This window comes from Eubalaena glacialis, chromosome 12 (assembly GCF_028564815.1).
Source record: "Eubalaena glacialis isolate mEubGla1 chromosome 12, mEubGla1.1.hap2.+ XY, whole genome shotgun sequence".
NCBI classification, from domain to species: domain Eukaryota; kingdom Metazoa; phylum Chordata; class Mammalia; order Artiodactyla; family Balaenidae; genus Eubalaena; species Eubalaena glacialis.
Window position 1 is genome coordinate 12659490 of NC_083727.1, and position 16116 is coordinate 12675605.

General features: G+C 43.1%; 1 protein-coding gene across 2 annotated transcripts in view; it reads left to right on the forward strand.

Moving 5' to 3' along the window:
* CNKSR3 (CNKSR family member 3) overlaps nt 1-14608 on the forward strand; it is a 100040-nt gene extending 85432 nt beyond the window's left edge. Inside the window, exons 7-12 of one of the 2 annotated variants that reach the window (XM_061206997.1) lie at nt 403-471; nt 711-857; nt 5538-5662; nt 8587-8792; nt 9281-9370; nt 12095-14608. In XM_061206997.1, the coding sequence (XP_061062980.1) occupies nt 403-471; nt 711-857; nt 5538-5662; nt 8587-8792; nt 9281-9370; nt 12095-12393 (936 nt within the window). In that variant the 3' untranslated portion in view covers nt 12394-14608. The remainder of the gene's footprint in view (nt 1-402; nt 472-710; nt 858-5537; nt 5663-8586; nt 8793-9280; nt 9371-12094) is intronic. The other variant, XM_061206996.1, reaches the window with a different exon arrangement.
* The last annotated feature ends 1508 nt before the right edge of the window (nt 14609-16116 follow it).

The window sequence follows — 16116 nt, forward strand, 5'->3', positions numbered from 1 at the left end:
AGCAGTTGGTCCACGTTAAGCAGTTGGTCGGCTTTTACAAGATTAATTTTGATAGGGATAGAGGTAAGTTTCGTTTTAGATGAACCAATGGCTTTGATCAGCCCATTATGTAGACAGTGCGTCCCACTCTTCACGATAGGTTAGAGGAACCTTGGCTGTTCCAACTGACAGATTATCTGTTATAACAAACTGCTAATAAAAGAGAGAACACCAGTACCCACATGCCAAGTTCTACAGGCTGTGTACTTTGAGGGAACTCAAGTACACTGTGTAACGTTTCCTGAGACGATTATATTTCCATTGCTCGTTTTCTGCAGAAAAAAAAAGGGAGAAGAAATAGAAGCAGAAAGAAGTAGAAGGTTTAAAAAATATGACAGGTCTCTCTCTGTTTGTTTCTCATAGTCTCCTGCAGACAGATCTCAGAAGATTCATGCCGGTGATGAAGTCATTCAGGTTAATCAGCAAACTGTGGTGAGTTTGTTCATTGAGACTTCCGACTTCATATTCCCCTCTAGAACTTTTAAACCGTTTTGCATGCATTTAAACAATTTGCAATTTATATCCAATTTTCCATAATTTTAAGCAGTGCTAGGATGAACAGATTTGTGTCTACCTATTTGCTCATAGCTGATTTCCTTGAGATAAATTCATAGGTTTGAGTTTTCGTTATTCATGAGCAAGTGCCCTCTCCTCATTTTCTTTCTTTGAAGGTGGGATGGCAGCTAAAAAATCTGGTGAGAAAGTTGAGAGAGAATCCTACAGGAGTTGTGTTACTGCTTAAGAAGCGGCCCACGAGTTCCTTCAACTTCACTCCCGCCCCCCTGAAAAACCTACGATGGAAGCCGCCTCTGGTCCAGGTACTGTCACTGGTTGAAATCTTTCCTCTGGCATCGGCGCAAGAACAATGTCCAATATCTGATTTGTCTCCAAAAAGAAAGACTACACTTTGATTGGTTTCAGGAGTTTGTGTATGGATAATTATCCTATAATCTTACTTATATGAAAATAGCCATGCTGGATTTGCATTGAACAGTATGGCAGCCACTAGCCACCAGTGTCTATTTCAACAATTAAAATGAAAGCTTCAGTTCCTCGGTCTCAGCGGCCACATTTCAGTGCTTGGTAGCCACTTGGTGGCGAGTGGCTGCCAGCACTACAGAAAGTTCCTTCTGTTCCTTTTCCTCTCTTGTTTCAAACACGTGCTCACATAAAGGAATCCAGTTTGACCACTGATCTTAGAGAGACCGCATGGGGTTGAGTCCTCAGCAATGGTTTGAAAAGGCAGGGGTGTGGGCTGTGAGAACAACCCACCCACCTGGGAGCTGTATCACTCCGTTGTTTAGATTTGGCAGTCCTGGGTGATACTAAAAAGCAGACCGGTCTTTAGTGAGTTTTATCATTTAAATTCTCTACAAATAGTGCACTCCTTACTGCCTACACCTGGCTGGACCATGCACCCTGACCAACCTCTTCCTTATGTCATCGGTTCTTAGTGTTTAATTCCTAAATCATAAATGAAAAGCAATCACATTTTAGTGCCCTTTTATAAGATTGAGATTTGCCATTTATATGTAACTGTCTGTGATTTTATTGTACATCTTCAAGTGGAAGGAACAGCAGTGGTGTCAAGCCATCAATTTGGACACTTCGTGATGCATAGAGCACTGGAAATATGCCTATGTGTGTACCTTAGGGGTGTGGAGGCACATAAAAATAAAGACCAGGATGTGGAGGGTGGAGCCAGGAAGGGGCACATAATTAAGTTCACTTTTTAAATAATAATGGAACATATCAATCACACCCCAGCTGCTTCTGTTTGCATCGCTCGGTATAAGGGGCACCATCTTTCAATAGTTTTGGAATTCTCAGAGTGTGTTACGTAACATCGAAGAGGTCTTCACTGATAGTTGATGGAGTGCTTGCCACACAGCAACTCTGTCAGCTCCTTGGTGCAGGGGCGTAAATGTTAGGTTCTGAAGAAGGGGCGGCGGGTATGGGCAGGTAGGTGAAGGAGCCTCCTCCTGAGGAGGTGGGAGCCCTTTGGAGCCTGGAAAACTAGGTGGGATTTGGGAGGCGGATGGGAGGCTGTTTGGTGGAGGAGAGGAATGCTGTTCTTTAGACACACGCCCACCAACCGAGGATGTGCTGCCATCAGGGAAGGGCGGTGCCCAGACAAGGTTTCCTAGAAGCAGAGTGTGTGGCAGACATTCTTGTGAAAGCGATTTAGTGCCTGTGCTTCAGGTAAAACTTGTCCGGGAGGGAGGGAGGCAGAATAAGGAGGGGAAGCCAGCAGATGCTGTCTCAGGTAGAGTCCAGTCTTGGCCTGTTACGCAGGTGTAACCACACAGCACGGGCTCTGGTAGCTGTACTCAGGGGTGGCAGCTGTCTGCTGATGGCAGTCTTCCAGAGAAGGGGGCAGCCGTGAGCTTTTAGCAACAGACACTCCCAGCAGCCGGGTTCACTGACTGACCAAGGGCTCAGGGTAGACACCACAGCGCTCCTGCAAGAATAAGTAGAGCAGACTCTTTGGGGCAGAGGGTGGGAGAGAAAGCTGGACCAGTGGGCTGAGCTGGTTGGGTGGGTATAGAGTCCCAGGCTAAGGAGTATGGACTTCATCTCACAGGTAATTTTTGTCAACAGATTGACAGTTGATTTTTACACTAATATTTGCATCAGTTTGCTAGGGCCACGGTAACAAAGTACCAACGACGGGGTGATCGAAACAAAAGTTTATTCCTTCAAAAGTCTGGAGGCTAGAAGTCTCAGATCAGGGTTGGCTTCTTCCAAGGTCTCTTTCCTTGGCTTGCAGATGACCGTCTTCTCCCTGTGTCTTCATGTGGTCTTTCCTCTGTGTGTCTGTGTCCTGATCTCCTCTTCTTATAGGGACACCAGTCATACTGGATTAAGGCCCACCCATATGACCTCGTTTTATTTTTTTAATTTTTAATTTTTAATTTTTATTTATTTAATTTTTTTGGTGGGGATGCGTGCTATGCGGCATATGGGATCTTAGTTGCCTGACCTAGGGATCAAACCTGCGCCCCCTGCAGTGAAAGGCGGAATCTTAACCACTGGACCGCCAGGGAATTCCCACATGACCTCATTTTAAATTAAACATGTCTTTAAAAATCCTATCTCCAAAGTACAGTCACATTCTGAACTACTGGGGGTTTGGGGGACACAGTTTAGCCCATGATACTACTTAAACACAAGAAACACCAGTTGGGAAGTGTTACATGTCTAGGTGATGGGTGATGTGGTTCTGGGCGAGGCTAGGACGGGGCAATTCTAGTGAAAGACTAATGCAAGAGGCCATTTGGAAGAAGCATCAGGAGGACTCACAAAGCAGCACAGCATAGTGGACAGGAAGGGGCCCTGGAGTTGAACTCCTTGAGTTCAAATCCCACCTCTGCCACATCTTAGCTGTGGGACCTCAGATAAGTATTTAGTATTTCTAAATCTCACTCCTAATTATTCATGTTGACAGCAAAGGTTTTGGGGTAGGGGTGAGGAAGGTAGGCAAGGCAAGGAAGAAGCAGATGTGAAATGTGGCAGTGAACCTGAGTGGTAACACCAGCAACAAAAATTAGAAAGTCAGGAAAGAGCCATCTGGGAGATGATAGGTCTTCTGGGCATCACTGAGTTTGAAGTGACAGGAAAATTCAGGTGGATGTGTTCAGAAGGGAAGTGAAAATTATATCTAAGTATAGGCTAGAGTTAGTTCCTTGACCTATGGAAATTCACTTAAGAAGGAGCATCCTTCCTTTTTCTCTGGTTTTGTCTACCTTCCTGCCTGGCTCCACTAACTGTGCAATTTGGGGGAAGAGGTGAAGGTGAGGCGTGAGACACCTAGCTTTGCTTCCGACCCAGGGAGGGAAAACCATCAAAATGCAGAGGCCGTTTTACAGCTTAGCTATTAAGCATCCTGGTGATATGTCCAGGATATTTTCAGAACATGAACTCTGGTAGACCAGTACTCCGTACAGTTTCTCAGCCCCTGCCCTGGCTGTTGCCCTGTGTGTCATTCTTCAGGGGTCTGTATGCCTGGGTGCCCACCTCTGCTGGGAGGGAGCATCTTTAGTTCTTGTAAACATCATTCGTGTTGTCACTGAAAAGCTGTTCACCGCTCTGTTTTTAGGCCACAATCGTGGTAAACAAGGGTTATTGATTTAGAAGTAACCATCAGTGTTGGAGTTTTCAGAAAATGCCTATTCTATGGAAAGGCTCCAATTTTCTTCTGTTTCTATTTGTTGAGGGCCTGGGTCCTGGCCCCATGTTTTCAGACATTGTCCAAGATTGTCAGAATGAGATGTGGATCAATTACATAGTTCGGAGAGTTGACAGACTGTGGTGTATGCTCTGGGAGACTGTTTCCCTGTGCCTCGGCATCTCTCCCCAAAATGGGGCTGTCTCTCTGTGAGCACCGGCTACTCCCGACCTCCCAACCCTTAGACTCCCATTCCCACTCTCACTTCCAGGAGATACGGAGTCTTCCATCCATCACCACCTGGGCTAGATAGGGCGTAGGTGTCCTTTTATTACTCCCCGGGGTCTAGCACGGTCCTCACGTGCTGCCTCCCACTGGCCTTCACCCAACAGCTTCGTGCCTTGACTCATTTTCTTGCTGTTCCTTTACCAACCAGAAAAGGCCAATCATTGCTGTTAGATTGTAGAATAGATAGGATTGAAGGTCTCACACAAGATTTAAAAATACTTTTTAAAAGCTGTGTGGATTTTAAATTTAAAAAATTAACTTGTGTGTATGTGTCTATGTGTATAATACTAAATTAGACAGCGTAAGGTTGTGTACTTACTATGCGACGAGCCCTGTGCTAAGCTCGTTACGTGTATTACGTTACCTAATTCTCACAGCTACCCTGTGTTGCTACTATCTTTGTCCCTGTTTATTCCCATTCTATAGAAGAGGCACAGAGAAGTTGAGTGATTTGCCTGTAAGATACACACCTAATCAGAGGTATAACCAAGATTGCACCCAGGCAGTCCGAATTCCGAGCCCATACTCCTAGTGAGTGGCAGCATTGTCAGTGATTAGTGTGAACTAACTCATTCTGTCCTCACTGCAGCCCTACGTGAGAGGCACTGTCAGTATGGCTGTTTTTCAGAGGAGGAAACTGAGGCTTGGGAGTTTAAGTGATTTGCTCAGAGCTGGAATTCTAACCTGCCTGGCACCTGGCTCCTGGGCCTCTGCCTTTCTTTCACTATGCACCTAGGCTTTCAGAACTCTTGGTAAATGGTTTATATATACAATGGAATACCACTCAGCCATAAAAAAGAATGTATCACTTTGCTGTACACCTGAAACTAACACAACATTGTAAATCAACCATACTTTAAAAAAAAAACAAAAAAACTCTCGGTACATTTTGAGCGTCTCAAAGCAGAGTACGCGTTGGATGTTGCTAGCAGCTGCAGACACGCAAATGACCTGGGCCGCTGTTTACCCAGGGGCTGGTGCTGGTTTTGGGGAGAACGATCTCCGAGGTAACGTCCACGCTTTTACACTTACTCCCTTTCAGACCTCGCCTCCGCCCACGACCACTCAGTCCCCGGACAGCACGATGGATGCCTCACTGAAGAAGGAGAAGCCAGCTATCATGGATCTTTATATTCCTCCTCCTCCGACCGTTCCCTACTCCCCCCGGTATGTCGGTGCCCATTTCTGTGGTGTGCACACACCTCCTTGCGTGGAGGTGCTAGCGGTGGTGGGAAGACCACGAGTATCTCGAGAGGAGACGCGGCTGACACTCCAGTGTGTTGGGGATGAGTCTTGAATCCACTGTCAAAAAGTATCGCCCTGGGTGTGGGCGTTGGGGAATGGGTGAAGGGGGTCGAAAAGGACAGACTTCCAGTTACAGGCGAAGTCCTGGGGGTGTAATGTACAGCGTGGTGTCTGTTGTTAACAATGTCGTGTATTTTTCAAAGTTGCGGAGAGAGTAGATCTTAAAAATGCTCATCACAGGAAAGAATTAGTAACCACGTGTGATGATTGTTTTGCCGTACATACGTAAATCATTACATTGTACCTGTGAAATGAATACAGTGTTATATGTCGATTATATCTCAATAAAACCAGGGGTAGGGGAAGTGTGATCCTTTAGGGGGAAGTGTAGGAACAGATCTAGTTTTATGGGCCTTGAAGCCAGCCAGTATGATGGGGAGGGGGCTGATTAAAGCATGTGCTCTCAGGGACTGCATTGTTTTAATTCTTCACTGGGCATCGGAACGAGCTGTTTGGGGGTCCCTGAAGCTGAAGTTTCATTAACTACACGGTAAATTCGTCTCTGGGGCAGAAGATAATAAATATTTCTGTGAGGTTGATTAAAGTTATAGTTTTATTTTGCTGAGAGGGATGTGTTTTTCGTAGGACTTAAAAAATGTGAAAATAGGTGTGGATGGGCTATATTTGCATGGCCATGTGTGCTTATGTGTGTGTGTCTATTATAAATTCTTCAGGATCGTTACTTTCTCAATGGCTATCTTAAATGTTTACGGTAAAATGAGGACGGTCATGCTAGATGTTATATAGGGGATGATTAAGGTATGCAAATATAGGCTTATTTATATCATCTTACATATTTACATATGCTGGTAAAAGTAGAGAATCTGGCTCATTTATTAAACATACATTTACTGAGAGTTGGGCCTGATTTACCATCTTATGCAAAACAGATGTAGTTCTTGCCCCCAGAGAACTGCCAATATTTTAGTCAACCGTTCAAGAATAAATTGAGAAATACGTAATCATGCTGTAATATTTCATAAGACACAGTTTGGACTGAACTTACAGTGATGTTTCACTTCAGGGTGGAGTTTTTCATTTGTTTGTTTTTGTTTTAAGCTGAGCTCTTTGCTTCTGCTGTGTTTCTTTCCTGGGCACAAAGAAAAATTAATGTCATTTTCCTCTTCCTTGAGTCTTGGTTTGCCCAGAAGTTATTATAGCATGTAGAGCAGTGGCTGCAGTGATCAGGGGCTTTCTGGTTGGTAGACCAGGCTCTTCCCTGTATTCACAGACCAGAGTCCTGTGGTCGCGAGATCTAAATTGTGTTTAAAACTACAAGGAGTTGTTGCTTTTGCACATAGAGAGCAGAGGGTTTCACTGATAGAACAGACCAGTGTGTGGACTGTTCTATCAGAAGCTGTAGGGAGGATGGCCTCGACTCCCATAATCCAGAATATTCTTGTCTGGGTCTCAGTGAGGGATCACAGGAGCTGTGGTAAGAAGAAGGGTATGTACATAGTAAAGGTGAAAGGGAGCTGGCGCTTTGATTCTATCAGGGGAGACACGTGGGCACATGCACACCATTAATGAAGGATATTTTATTTTATTTTTTAAAAATTTATTATTTATTTATTTTTTGGCTGTGTTGGGTCTTAGTGGACCTTGTGGCACACGGGATCTTCGTTGAAGCATGCGGGATCTTTCGTTACAACGCAGGCTTCTCTCTAGTTGTGGCGTGGGGGTTTTCCCTCTCTAGTTGTGGCACACAGGCTCCAGAGCATGTGGGCTCTGTAGTTTGCAGCCCGCAGCCTCTCTAGTCGAGGCGCGCGAGCTCAGTAGTTGTGGCGCGAGGGCTTAGTTGCCCCGCGGCATGTGAGATCTTAGTTCCCTGACCAGAGGTTGAACCCCCATCCCCTGCATTGGAAGGTGGGTTCTTCACCACTGGACCACCAGGGAAGTCGCTGAAGGATATTTTATTAGGAATGAAATGTGCAAATGGTCACAGAGAACAAGTGGTGAGTCATGAAAGCTTTGTGAATGGGGAAGTTATATGCCAGGTTTAAAAGTATAGAAGAAGATAGATTCATGGTGGGGAAGGGTATGCAGGCAGCAGGCTCACTAGGAATACCAATAGGCAAGGCTGACCCTTAGACTGTTTTTGAACTCAGTGGATTCTGGGTTTATCTAGTAGTTTTGCAATGAGCCCCTAATGGAATTTACTCAGTGCCAAAAATTTAACTAGCTGGTAATCTGGACTCAACTAAAATTAATTTTAAGTTTTTTTATAAGCTGACATTTAGAAAGAATGAAGTTGCAAGCAGTGGTCCAATTTTTGCTGGTTTCTGTACTTTGTTCAGAAAATAGATACTTTCCATTGGCCACTCTAAAGGCCCCTTTGTAATTTTTGACATTATTTTCAAATCTAACAACTGCCATCACACATCAGGCGTCTTCTTTGCTGGATCTTGGCAAAGATACTACTCTTGGCATGAGAAAAAAGGTTCAATAGATCATACCTTCACTTGTGGTGTCTGTAGTAAGGAGGAGATTCAACTCTAGGACAGATGTACAGGAAAACCAGAGCTAGCTTTTCAAGGTATATGTGTATCCCTTAAACATATATGAAAAAAAAATCTCATTTTCTCTTATTTAGTAGGTATTTACTCTTATTTAATAGGATCTCTATGTATTTGAGAAGCAACTGTGATTGAAAAAGTGTTGCTTTTTCCTCCAGAGGAAAAGGAGGATTTGTTTTCTTCTGTGTGCTAGAAGGAGAATGTATCCTATAATTCTTTAGTGTGAGAGGATCTTCGTAAGCAACTTAATTATTGCCCTCTATCTTGCAGGGAAGAGAATGGGAGTTCCGTTTACGGATTCAGTAAATGTAAACAGCCGCAGCCTGGTCCTAAGGGTTCTGAGTCCCCCAATTCCTTCCTGGACCAGGAAAGCCGGAGACGGAGATTTACCATCGCTGATTCTGATCAGTTGCCTGGGTATTCCGTGGAAACCAATATTCTGCCCACAAAAATGAGAGAGAAAACACCATCCTATGGTACGTTGCTGAGTGTTTGTTTTGTTTCTCTTCCCCTCCCCCTTCCTTATTTGGAACTGTTGGATGAATTCGGCAGACTTGAAGGGTAATCCAAGGAAAACATAAACCTCAATGAAATTCTAAGTATGAGACCTTTGTTCATCTTTCTGAAGCTTAAGGCTTGTTGAGTCATTACACTGCCTGGCATCCAAGCCCAGCGGGGTGAGATCATGTTACAGTTTCAACTTTCCGTGCCTGCATTTTAACTTGGAGCTGCTTTGCTCCGTGGACCCCCGGACGCAAGCTCAGCATGCCTCTGTCCTAATGGTTTGCTGTGGAAATACAGTGCTTTAAAATACTTTTCTTATTTTTAAACTATGTTATTTTGCTTCTGCTGAAGTGAGTGTGATGTCAGGGTGGGGGAGGGTCTAGTTCTAAATAAAGGGAAGGATTCTCGAAAGTCCAAACACTCTGTCAACTTTTCCGTTTTCATTCCCCTCCTTCTGAAGGCAAGCCCCGGCCTTTGTCCATGCCTGCGGACGCGAGCTGGATGGGGATTGTGGACCCTTTTGCTAGACCTCGAAGTCATGGGAGGAAAAGTAAGTTTAATCTAAGCAAACTGAAAAGCACCAAACCTGGAGTCCAAAGCCCAGGCCCTCGTTTCAGCCCTTTTGTGCTCTAATGACCATAAAATCATCTTCTCATCTGCAAAATCACGGGGTGCTGAAGGCCTCTAAGGTCCTATCTATGTGTAGAATGGCAGAATTATATATTCCTAGGTAGTGATTGTAAATCTCCTTAATAGTACTGTGTGCTTTAAAAAGGCTGTAGACACTGATGGTCCAATTTCTAAACACATAGAAATACACTATTCGTTAAACAATCTCATCGTCAATTTTATGACTATTATTATTGGAATCTGTTTGATTTTTGACCAACAGACATGGGTGTTTTTCTCCCCAATCCTTCTTGTGTTAGAGAGTAACTACTATTGGAAAAGAAACTTGTGTTTAATTTACCCTGTAATCAAAGTTACAGGTGATAACACTTGTCTTTTGAGGAAAATGTTTATAAATAGTCTTATTTTTGGCCAGATTACATTCGATTGTCAGGGCATCGTAACATTGCTTTTGCGGTGCTGAAACAAAGAGCTGGTGAAAAGTTAGAGAACAGTAGGCCTTAGATTGTAAAAGGAAGAAGAGAAAAGTTCTGGAGGCCTAACTTCCATAGTGATCAACCCCTGACATTTCCCTGCGACTTGGTAAAGTTTGTCACCTAAGTACCCGAATCACCTGGATTACACTAAATTGGAAAAGGAAGAAGTTGCCTTCTAAGGTCCAAGATACCCTTAGTTGACGCGAAAATCTGTGGAGCAGACAGCAGGGGGCAGGGCAGTTCTTTGTTTAGATTTAGAAATGTCCACATCTTCTTTGCCATTCTTTTTAGCATTTGAAGTCCCCGATTTAGACTTTTATTTCCTTTAAGGTTGAGATATGGGGTGTATGGGTGGGGAGTGTGAGGTCGGGAAAATGGAAAGATACTTGACCTCCATCCCACCTTCCACATTTTTTTGGTGTTATCATTTTAGAAAGACAGGTACCTGCATAATGGGCAATTAAAAAAAATAATAGCTTTTTTGAGAGACAACTCGCATACCATAAAGCTCACGCTGTTAAAATGTACGATTCAGTAGTTTTTAGTATATTCATAGAGTTGTGCTAATTCCAGAATATTCTGTCACTTCAACAAGAAACCCCTGTAAGCAGTCATTCCTCATTCCCTCCTCCTTCAGCTCCTGGCAACCAAAAATCTACTTTCTTTTTTTTTTTTTTTTTAATAAATTTGTTTACTTATTTATTTTTGGCTGCGTGGGGTCTTTGTTGCTGCGCGCGGGCTTTCTCTAGTTGTGGCGAGCAGGGGCTACTCTTGGTTGCGGTGCGCGGGCTTCTCATTTTGGTGGCTTCTCTTGTTGTGGAGAGCAGGCTCTAGGCACGCAGTAGTTGTGGCACGTGGGCTCAGTAGTTGTGGCTCGCGGGCTCTAGAGCGCAGTCTCAGTCGTTGTGGCGCACGGGCTTAGTTGCTCTGCGGCATGTGGGATCTTCCTGGACCAGGGCTCGAACCCACATCCCCTGCATTGGCAGGTGGATTCTTAACCACTGCGCCACCAGGGAAGCCCTGAAAATCTACTTTCTGTCTCTGGATTTACTTTTTCAAGGCATTTCATATAAATAGACTCCTACAAAATGTGGCTTTTTGCCAATGGGCACTTTTTAACGTAACTTTTCCCCTTTGATTACAGAAACAAAACAAATTGTTGGAAAACCTCTAGAAGGTACGAGAAAACTAATCTGTAATCTGCTTCCCCCACCTAGAAATAATCACTGAATGTTTCGTGTATCTTCTAGTTGTTCCTATATTTATGTATTATACGCTTAGAAAAATGTGCAGAATGGAATAGATAGATATTCAGTAATACTATGAAAGGGGAACGTTAACAGGTGTATTTTTGGTAATAGCTGCATTAGTAATCCATCTTATGGCAATAGCACCTCTTTATTCAGTCCGCTATGGTTGAGCGTTTAGGTTATCTGTGTTTTCCCCCCCAATTGTTAATATTGCTTCGATAAGCATCTTGTACGTAGTTCTTCGTACGTTTTTAAAAGTGGAATTTCTGGGTCAAAAGAATGCTACATGTTGCCAGGGTGCCCTGCATTTTATGTTTCTATTCAGTTTCTTACTCCCCTGCTCCCCATCCCAGGGGGTCTACTGACTTTTAGGGTGGGGTCATTCTTCCTTCTCCAGAAATGTCCCAAGCCTTGCAGAGCATTAAAATCTTTGAACCCCATCCATTAAAGGTGAAGAGTGCCTGCCCTGCATTCAGAGTGATAACCAAAGGCATCCCACCTCCTAAAGGCTCTTTAGGGATGCTCGGGAATAAGAACCACCGTTCCAGGGGCACGTGCTCTGGGCTGCAGGCATTGAGCAAGGACAGATGTGGAAGGAGTGATAGAATTATAAGATTTTCTCTCTTTGGTTTTTTGATTTCAAGTGAAATTATGAAAATTCTACACTGATTAAAAAGTGCGGGCTCTCTGATTCTGCTCTGCCCCTGTGTTACCTCTCAGATGGAAAAGCAGCCTGAAGTGTGCGCCTACCTCTTCCGTTTCTGCTTTCTCAACACCCAGTGGTGTGGGCCTGGCCGCCTGGGGGGCCTGGTAGCCCATCCCTGGGAGGAATGCAGGGTGTGCTGCCACCTTCAGAGGCAGCGCCGTGCAGAGGATGGGTATTTTAACAGACTACTTGTGGGCTTTGTCTGAAAACAGGTGAGGACGGCCTTTGCCGGTATTTCAGTAATGAGCGGATCTCTCCGATCATCGAAGAAAGGTCATCCCCCACATACCGTTTCTCAAGGCCCACGACCGAGAGGCAGCTGGTCCGAGGTGCAGACTACATCCGAGGCAGCAGGTGCTACATCAGTTCAGATCTCCACAACAGCGCCACGATTCCATTCTCGGAGGAAGGGACCAAAAAGAAAGCCAGCTCCTCGGCAGCCAAGTCCTCTTCTCCAGAACCATCCCTGCTGGTCAGCTGGTTTACTCGCCTGAAACTGTTGACTCACTGAGCCCTGCATTCCCGGGACCCTCCCTGTCTCCTGCTACCAAGTGCCTTGCTTCCTCAGTCAGCAACTTGTTCTGATTTTCATCCACAGTATTATGCAGCAACCTTATGCGATTTCGTGGGTTTTCTTTTTTCTTTTTTTTGGAAAGTTGTATACTGCACTTGGAATTTTGAAGTCATTGGATGGGAACAAATCCAGAGAATCTTAGATGCTGGCTTATGGAGGCCAAAGGAGAGAAATGGGGAGAGTCCGCTTTTTTTTTGCTTCCTTAAGAGTCAGGACACGGAGACACACTCTCTAAACCAGAGCCTTGGCCAGGAATGTTACGGTCATTGTGAGGAACTGGGCCATTGTTCTTTTTAGGGGGGTGGGACTACAGTTGGTGGCCACTGTCACACAGATGTGTTGGGTTTTGGTCCAACTTCTTCACCTGAAAAAGCCAGTGGAGAAAACAGTTTTGTTTTGATTTTTCAAGCTACATACCACATGTGTAAGTGTAGCAGCTTTGACTTTGAAATAACACGTGGGAAGCATCTGATGCTCTTTCAGAGCAGAGGTTTGAGTGTAGGCCAGTTACACTTAGTTAATGCCCTTTTCATAACAGTCTCAGTGTAAGTCAATTAATACAGAAACACGTGAAAATGTTTAGATAGGGCTCACTACACACAAAGAAGTTTATGGTTATTTGTGAAGGGTGTTGTATATTATTGTCTTTAAGGGAAAAGAAGCTATAAGATTTGCTGACAGCCAAAGTATCATTGAGAAAAATGAAGCAACCATACTTAGGTTTATGAGAGAGACATCAGTTTGCATTTTGACCTGTTCAATGACTATCTTCTAGAAAAGAATGGACAGTTTTTCAAAATTGTACACATTTTGCTAATTAGAAATCTCTTGGAAAATCTTACGGTCACTCATTTTCAACTAGCATCAGGTATTTTGGAAAAGTGTGTCTGGATATTAACTCTTGTTTAAACTGAATGTATGATATTTTGCTAGAATGGAAAAGTACTATCTTGTTAATTTAAGTGTTTTAAATATAGTTGTATATTTTTCTTACTCTTAGTCACATGTAATTGATATATTTCTGTTTTGTGTCCTAAATGAAGCTAACGAAAAAAGTGTTCAAGATGTTTTCAGGTTTACCAGTGACCACCTTGGCTGTTGCCACTGTGGGCACTATTGTTAAAAAAACAAAATAAACCCTCCCAACCATTTTAGGATTTTATGGATTAGCAATGGGGGCGTTGAGGGAGCGTGTGTAAAGTAAAATTACATTCGGGGAATTTTCTGAGCTATATCCCTGGGCAAAGGTGGTATCTCCTATTCAAAAATATTTTCCCCTCACCCCTTGAATTGTCTACTTTGCTGAACTGCCTGAAATTGGAGATTCCTTGGAGTTAAACATCTTCGTTTTAAAATGCCTCTGGTGGGACTTCCCTGGTGGTCCAGTGGTTAAGACTCCACGCTTCCAATGCAGGGGATGCAAGTTCAATCCCTGGTCGGGGAACAAAGATCCCACATGCTGCGCAGTGCGGCCAAAAAATTAAAAAAAAAAAAAGCCTCTAGTGGGGTTAAGGGAGCTGGCAACCACTCACATATTAGTGTGAATGAATTCAGTCAGGCTGTTTTCCTGTCAACCAACCCCCAAGGGAACTGCAGTGAAGATATAGTTGTTTCATGGGGGGTGAAAAGGGGTTTGGCCAGTGGAGGAAAGAAGAGACTTGGAATGCGTGATTCATTGGGTGCTTGACAATACAGTATAAGGGCAGAGCAGGGGCGGGGAAGTCTGGTAACAGGACACTGATGACTAGGAGGGACTTTGGAAAAGGGGGAGAGCCAGCCCTCGCCCTTTGACTGTTAGCGTGGCCCAGAAAATGGAGTGGCAACTCTTCCTCTCACCTCCAGATCACTCTCAGATCCCCTGAGTAATGAGTTTAGTGGTTTTGGAGGTCTTAGCTGGAGGTCAGCCCCTTTTCTGTGGAGTAAATGTCCTTTGTGATCAAATGACCATCCTCAAATGAATTTTCAGTGCCCATCTCAAGTACAATACCTGTGCCCAATCAGTGTTTTTCAGATTGTTCCCTGAAGTCCGAAGGGGAGGCCACAGAAGTTTCTGGGTTCTCTACCTTCAATCAGCCTCCACAGCTTCATTTTTATTTTTATTTGGGATTTTCTCCTGAAATGTGTTTGAGAAATAGATTGCTGCTTAAAGAAGTTTCTATGTATCTTTACTGTTGACATATATAATTAATAGTTTAATACTAATTTCTTAGAAGTTAATGGAAACTGCTTGCCTCAGTAATAATCCAGGTTTAATGGTAGACATGTGTGAACATATGAAGATGTAGAATGACACTTTTTGACATGATCCTTTGAAACAGTGATTTTTGATTACTACCAGACCCAACTCAACACTAACCCTTTTTTATAGTAAATATTTTATAATATCACCACAATCATCAAATGAAATTCATGGATGATAAAACCTTCTTTCATACATAAAAGCATCATCCCCATTTGCTGTTCCAAAATGAAATTAATAGGTAATATAAATGACCTCTATACATCCCCATCAATATAATGTCCTAACTGAATATAAACAAATATACATATATAAATATTTTGTAATGAAATCATTATTTTCATATGTAAATGCTCTAGCATGATTATATTACAAGATGTATGAAATAATGTAACAAAGCACATACTTGTATCTGTATATGAAATCACCATGCCTGTGGCAGCTACACAGGCCTGCTGTGCTGGCAACTCAACACCAGAAATGGGATTGACGTCAGCAATGCAATTTTCTAAAATGTGGCCAATTCTTTTTTTTTTTTTTAATTGAACGAACAATTCTTTAAATTCTATAGTGCTTTACAATTTTTAAAAGTTTCACACACATGATTTCATATAATCCCATAATCTTTTTTCCCCCTACCCGTATCCTGCCCCTTCTCCTTTCCCTCTCCCCACTGATAACTACTAGTTTCTTCTCTATATCTGTGAGTTTGCTTCTTTTTTGTTTTATTCACTGGTTTGTTGTATTCTTTTAGAATCCACGTATACATGATATCATACAGTATTTGTCTTTCTCTGTCTGACTTATTTCACTTAGCATAAAGCCCTCCCAGTCCATCCATGTGGCCACAAATAGCAAAATGTCATTCTTTTTTATGGCTGAATAGTATTCCATTATATATGTATATGTATTACACATCTTCTTGGTCCATTCATCTGTTGATGGACGCTTAGGTTGCTTCTATACCTTGACAATTGTAAATAATGCTGCTATGAACATTGGGGTGCTTGTATCTTTTTGAATTAGTGTTTATGGTTTTTTTGGATGTATATGCAGGAGTGGAATTGCTGGGCCATATGGTAGCTCTAATTCTTAGTTTTTTGAGAAACCTCCATACTGTTTTCCACAGTGGCTGCACCAATTTATATTCCCATCAACACTGTACGAGAGTTCCCTTTTCTTAAAATGTGGCCAATTCTTGATAAGGTTCTAGACAAAACAGAATTCTATAACAGTTACATCCATATAGTGTTTACTGGGTGCCTGGCATTGTTCTAAATACTTACCTAACAACTTTATGAGGTGGGTGCCACTGTTATTCCCATTTTACATATGAGGGTACAGGGCTGATAAGGGCAGAGCTGGGATTAAAATCAAAGCAGTCTAGCTCTGGCAACCTTGTTCATCATCACTTTGCTGTA